We start from the raw sequence: 6,598 nt of genomic DNA, 5'->3' as shown, positions 1-6,598 counted from the left end.
CAGCACAGGGTGTCTCTTCAAAGAAAGACAGTAAAAGATAACACTTAGAGACAGAGACAGCTGGAGACAGTTTCAGAAAGGCTGCAAGTTGCAGCGAGGAGACAGCTGGGCACTGTGTGTATGGTGCAGTGTAAGAAAGGAGACACCCCGAAGGAGGGGCGACGGAGACAGATTAAAAGGAGACAGACAAATAAACAAATAAATAAACAGCTGCAAGACATCCACCCACCTGTCTGCAGAAAGGAGACATGTATGCGTTGAGTTGGGGTGAAGATATAAGAAGGTAAGGAGACAAAATAAGTATTTAGAAACTTATGACTCGCACGATAAGACAGCAGACACGACAGCAGCCTGCAGCAGCAGCAAACAGAGACACAACACAAACGGAGACACCCCACATACAGCACTGTTCCTACAGCAGCGCTGTGGCAGAAGTGCTGCAGCAGCAGCGATGCTGCAGCAGCAGCGATGCTGCAGCAGCAGCGATGCTGCAGCAGCAACAGTAGAGAAAGAAGCAGCAACAGCAGCAGCTTTGCACCAGCAGCAACAGCAGCAGTGCTATCGCAGCAACAATAGCAGCGCTGCAGGAGTTGCAGCAGAAGCACCAGTAGCGGCAGCCGCCCTGCATACACCAGCAAGGTCAGCCTGGGTTCTGCAGCAGCAGCAGCAGCAGCTGCTGCTGCTGCAAGGTGCAGCAAAAGCAACAAAAGCAGCAGTCAGACCTACGCAGCCACCTTAGAGGCATGGGGATCTGTCTCCTTAGAGCGGGCCTCTCGCAGCAAGGCTTGTAAGGCTTCGGCTCCGGTGGAGCGACTGCTGCTGCTACTGCTGCTGCTGTTGCTTCGACCCCTGCTGCTGCTGCTGCTGCATAGCGCCTTGCCCTCAGAGCCAGCCCCTCCAGGCAGTGTTGCTGTAGAAGGAGACAGTTGGAGATCATCAAAGAGCACCTCAGCGAGTTGGCTGCAGCAAAACAACAAAGGAGACACTAGAGGCTCTTCAAGCCAGCAGCACATTGCTGCTGCAGCAAGTGCAGCAGCTGGAGCAACATGTTGCTGCTGCAGCAGATGCAGCAGGAGGAGCAGCAATGCCTTGCAAAAGGAGACACTTGCTGCGCGTTAAGGAGACAGCTGCTGAGGAGACAGTCTCTTGTCCCCTTACCTAGGCGAATTAATGTTTACCTCCCTCCTTCCTGTTAATGTCTCTATTAGCTTCGCTATCTGTCTCTCCAGCTGTCTCTGCTCCTCAAGAGCTTCGCTGGGGTCTCCTGTTGCTGCAGCACCCACGTCTTGGCTAGCAAGCCCATCCACAGCAGCAGCAGCAGCAGCAGCAGAAGCAGCATCAACAGGGCTAGGGACGCCTGCTGCTGCTGCTGCTGCTGTCTCCTCCGGGGTTGGGGATCCGATCCCCCTGTTTGATCGCCAGCCGCGCATCAGAAGAGACACTGAAAGAGACAAACCCCTTCTCTCTAGCTCAGCTAATACAGGTATAAGGGGCCTTTCTATATGTGCCCATACACCCCAAGAGAGACTAAGAGGCTGGAGATGCTGCGACGCTTGCTGCTCCTGCTGCTGCGGCTTGCTGTTATCTGCTGCCTGCTGCTGCTGCTGCTGCAGCAACTGCTGCTGCTGATGCAGCAGCACAAGTGTAGCTGCACCCCGGGCCTCACAGAAAGCTGCTACGTCGAGCATATTCAGCTCTTCAGGTTGTCTTGGGGGGCAGCAGCGCTTAAACTGAGGAGACAGCTTAACGGAGACAGAGAGACACCTGGGGATGCTAGGGGCTGTCTTCTTCGCCTTATGCTGCAGCGAGACAACCAAGGCTTCTCCAGCTGCTGCTGCTTCAGACGGAGACCCCACAGGCTGGAAAGACAGCAGCAGCGGACCCGATCCCTCTGCAGCTTCTGCTGCTGCTGATTCTGCTGCTGCTGCTGTTGCTGCTGCTGCTGCTGGTGACGCGGAGGCTGGACGCTTCGTGGAGGAGGCGGAGCTGATGCTGCAGCGGGGTGAAGTGTCTCCTTTGCTGTCTCCGTCTCTGTCTCCATCTCTACTTGCACTTTGCTTTGTCTCTGCTGCTGCCTTTCGATGAAGCACTTTGCTGTAGATGCCCCACCCGAAGCGCCCAAAGAGTCCCTGCTGCAGCTGCTGCTGCTCCGGTGGCAGCAGCACACTTCGTGCTGCAGCAAAGCAACGCCACGGTGGATGTACACCCCAAGGGCGCCTGGAAGCGCAGCTTCCAGGTGCAGCAGCAGCATCTGCTGCTGCTGCTGCTGCTCCTGCTGCAACTGATGGGGAGGCCTTCCTCTCACTCCCCTGCACTCCCGCAGCAGCAGGAGAAGCGACTCCTGCTGCTGCTGCTGCTGCTGCTGCTGCTGCTGCTTTTGTCATTGTTGTAATGATTAAGGAGCTGTATGGAGACGCTAAAAGAGAGGAGAGAGCGGTGTCTCCTTTCTTGTTAATCGAAATATCTGCAGCAACGCTCAACTGTCTCCTTCTCCCTCCTGCTGCAGCTGCGAGGCCAAAGGCACCCCGGGTGTCTGCTTTGTAGCTGCAGGGGACAGCCTCAGACAGATTTGCTGCTGTTGCTGCTGCTGCTGTTGCTCCTGCTGCTCGTGCTGCTCCTGCGTTGAAGCTCGCCACATCTGGCGTCCACTGCCGTTGCTGCTGCTGCTGTTGCTGTTGCTGCTGCTGCTGCTGCTGTTGCTGCTGCTGCTGCTGCAGCAGCTCGAAGAGCGCTGCTTGCTGCAGCAACTCGGAGTTGCCTGGGTCTGCCCCGTGCAGCAGCCAAGCAACAACAGATGTACACTGCAGCTGCTGAGATGGAGGAGAAGGAAGATTGATATTACGCAGCAGGTGCAGCAGCTGCTTCGCGTCGTGTGCTGCCCACAGCACACGGGGCCCCACACCTGCTACACCTGCTGCTGCTGCTGCAGTTGGTGCCACTTCTGCTGCTGTTGCTCCTGCTGGCGTCGGTGCTGCTGCTGGTTCTGCCGATGTTGCTGCAGCGCCCTCCGCCTCCTCGGGTGTATCTGCAGCAGCAAATCCAAGCTGCGGCCCCACAGGGCTGCAGCAGCTCAAGCAGCGACGCAGCACATGCATGGCAGCAGAGTCTCTCCGCAGTTGAGGCACAGCAAAGTGAAAGTGTAAGATATCTTCAGTCTCCCCGAGTAGTTGCTGCTGCTGCTGCTGCTCCAGCTGCTGCTGCTGCTGCTGCTGCGGCACCAGCTGCTTCTCCATCAGCTGCTGATCCTGCTGCTGCAGCACTACATGCTGCCGCTGACCCTGCTGCTGCTGCTGCTGCTGCTGCTGCTGTGCCGTGCAGCGTAGAAGCCTCAGCAGGCCTGGGGGTAGACGCAGAGTAAAGGTAAGATGAAGAGGTAAAGATGCGCATGTAGGGGAGTGGGGCCCCAAGGGACTCGCAGCTAACCAGGAGACAGCTACCGGCAGCAGCAGATCGCCCCCAGAGTAATACGTTGCCGTGCTGCTGCTGCTGCTGCTGTTGCTGTTGCTGTTGCTGCTGTTGCTGCTGTTGCTGCCCACCAGAGAGAGACACATCTCGAAAGGGTCGATGGGCAAGCGCTCGGGTAGCTGGCGGAGACACTCGTCAGAAGCGGCCTCGCGGCTTGCTGCTGCTGCTGCTGCTGCTGCTGCTGCTGACGTGCCGCTGCTGCTGCTGCTGCTGCACGCTTCCATTTGCTGCAGACGGGCGAGGTAGCGGAGACAGAGACGCAGGGTACTTGCAAAGGCCTTCGCTTGCTGCAGCGGGGAGACGTTGGGAGTCGATCCCCAGCACTGGATAGGCGGCAGCAGCAGCCCCTCTGCTGCTGCAGTTTGAGCTGCTCCTGTCTCCTTCTTTGCTGCACCTCTTGCTGCTGCAGCAACTACACCAGCGCCATCTGCACCGGGAGCTTCGCTGCCGCTGCTGCCATCACCTACTGCTTCTGCTTCTGCTTCAGATGCTGCTGCTGCTGCTGCTTCAGGTGCTGCTGCTGCTGCTGCTGCATCTGTGCGCCTCGCTAGTGTCCTCGCAGCGCGGAGAGCCGCTGCATTCAGGATTGGTGCTGCTGCTGCAGCAGCAGCAGCTGCTGCTGCTTCCATATCTGCCGTTGTTTGCTGCTGTTGCTGCATGTGCTGCAGCAGCATGTTCACGTGACGCTTCTCCTGCACAAATATCAAACGCAGCTGCTGCTGCAGCTCCTGCTGCACCTGCTGCTGCTGTAGGGACTGCTGCACCTGCTGCTGCACCTGCTGCTGCCAGTAAGTGACAGGAGAACGAAAGGAGGCATCGGCGCAGCAACTCTGCTGCTGCGCCTCCGCTGACTGGAGGCCTTTTTCGGTGTCTCGTACAGCTGCAGCAGCAGCAGTAGGTCGCTGCTGCTGCTGCTGTTGCTGTTGCTGTTGCCGCATGGTAGAGGTAGTCGGTGAAGCATCCAGACCGCTGATACTGCTTTTGCTGCTGCTCCTGCTGCTGCTTTCGTTGCTGATGCTGTCTTTGCTAATGCTATGACAGTTGCTGCTGCCTCCGCTGCTATGAGGGTCTGTGCTGCAGCTGCTCTCCGTGCTGTAGCTGCTGCTGCTTCCGCTTTGGGTGTGTCTTAGCGCTGCTACAGCAGGGAGGACTTCTGCTGGAGTAGTAGTAGTAGCTGCTGCTGTTGCTGTTGCTGGTGCTGGTGTTGTTGTTGTTGCAGTAGCTGCTGCTGCTGCTGCTGCTGCACCGCGGGCGAGCATTCGGCGTTGAGAGAAGCCATAGGCATACTGCAGCAAAGCACCGGATCTGCATGCAGCAGCAGCAGCAGCAACGCTGCTGCTGCACCTACCTATCCAAGGTGCAGCAGGGGCCCCCTGGGCCCCCAGCAGCAGGGGGCCCCTGGGGGCCCCCATCCACGCAGGCAAGAGAGAGGAGACAGTACACCAGAGGCCCCACTGTCCAGTGGTGCTGCTGCTTGTCTGCAGTGTTGCTGCTGCTGTTGTTGCTGCTGTAGCTCCCTCCCCTCCTGCTGCTGCTGCAGCAAAAGCAGCACCAGCTGCTGCTCCTGATGAGCCTCCTCTAGATGCAGCAGCCCTTACTGCAGCCTCCGTTGCTGCTGCTACAACTGTCTCTTCCGCGCGAGCCGCTGCAGCTATGTATAAGCCTGCTGCGCCGCTAGCAGTTGAAGCAGCAGGTGCTGCTGCTGCTACTGCTGCAGCAGGCTCCGCTGCGGCCCCTGTTAGCTGTGCTGAAAAGAACGCGGGTTCTGCACGTGCTGCTGCTGCTGCAGGTGCTGGTGCTTCTGCTGCAGGTGGTGGTGCTGCAGGTGGTGGTGCTGCTGCAGGTGCTGCTGCTGCAGGAGCTGATGCTGCAAGTGCTGCTGCTGCAGGTGCTGCTGCAGGAGCTGATGCTGCAAGTGCTGCTGCTGCAGGTGCTGCTGCTGCTGCAGGTACTGCTGCAGATGCTGCCGCATGTGGTGGTTGAGGTGCTGCTGCTGCTGCAGGTGCTGCTGCTGTTGCAGGTGCTTCTGCTGCAGGTGCTGCTGCTGCTGCAGGTAGTGCTGCATGTGGTGCCGCATGTGATGGTTGAGGTGCTGCTGTTGCTGCAGGTGCTGCTGCTTCTGCTGCTGCTGCAGCCGCTGCTGCTTCTGCTGCTGCTGCAGCGGGTTGAGGCTGATGGTTGTCTTGCTGCTGAGATGGGGGTCCTGTTGCTGGCGTTTGCTGCTGCAGAGTGCTGCGGCCTTCGGGTGTCTCCGCACGTCCTGCCTCGATCCACTGCAGCGGCAGCAGCAGCAGCAAAAGCAGCAGAAGCAGAATAAGAACGTAAGAGGAGACAGATAATAATAAGAAGAGACAGAGGAGACTACGAGGAGACAGATAATAATAAGAAGAGACAAAGGAGACTAATAGAATATAAAGACAAGTAAAAGGAGACAGACGAGACAAACCAGCTCAGCCTGCTTAGAAAGGTTATAAGGTGCGAAGTGAGTGCGGAGTGTCTGAAGAGACACCGGAAGGAGACGAAAAGCAGCAAGACTGCAGCAACGAGCAGCAGGGACAGCAGCATTTAGAGACACAAGCAGCCGATTTGTCCTCCATTGCGGAATAAATGCACGTAATGCATGCAGCTGACGCTGCTGCAGAGACACCCCGTTTACTCTCTCGGGCTCAGCCTGCCATCCCTGCAACAACAAACAAAAAAGATAAACAAATAAACCTAACAAAACATTAAGGAGACAGAGAGGAGACAAAAAGGAGACACAAAAAGGAGACACAAAAAGGAGACAGACAGACAGTCAGCAACAACCAACGCCTCCAGGCCTCAAGAAAGAGACAAAATACTGCAAGGAGACAACACCAAATAACAGCAGAGAAGAATATAATAAAAGGAGACACTCGCTGACAGACAAAACAAACAAACAAATAATAAATATGCACATGCAAAGGCAATGAAAGACAAACATAAAACACGCAAGTCCTTCCAAACCCTAATAAACCCTAATAAACCCTAATAAACCCTTATAAACCCTTATAAACCCTTATAAACCCTAATAAACCCTAACAAACCCTAATAAACCCTAATAAACCCTAACAAACCCTAATAAACCCTAATAAACCCTTATAAACCCTAATAA

General features: G+C 56.4%; 1 protein-coding gene across 1 annotated transcript in view; it reads right to left on the bottom strand.

Annotated features, from left to right (window-relative positions):
• The window catches only part of EAH_00046820 (hypothetical protein), a gene marked incomplete at both ends in the record, with an annotated part of 9,371 nt that extends 3,226 nt beyond the window's left edge, over positions 1-6,145 (bottom strand). Inside the window, 3 exons of the mRNA XM_013394612.1 lie at positions 727-960; positions 1,159-5,738; positions 5,912-6,145. Coding sequence (XP_013250066.1) covers positions 727-960; positions 1,159-5,738; positions 5,912-6,145 — 5,048 coding nt within the window. The remainder of the gene's footprint in view (positions 1-726; positions 961-1,158; positions 5,739-5,911) is intronic.
• Between the last annotated feature and the right edge of the window lie 453 nt (positions 6,146-6,598).

Source organism: Eimeria acervulina, genomic scaffold, assembly GCF_000499425.1.
Source record: "Eimeria acervulina Houghton genomic scaffold, Eah_scaff702, whole genome shotgun sequence".
NCBI lineage: Eukaryota > Apicomplexa > Conoidasida > Eucoccidiorida > Eimeriidae > Eimeria > Eimeria acervulina.
The sequence above is the reverse complement of the archived record's forward strand: the minus strand, read 5'-3'. Positions and strand labels throughout refer to the sequence as shown.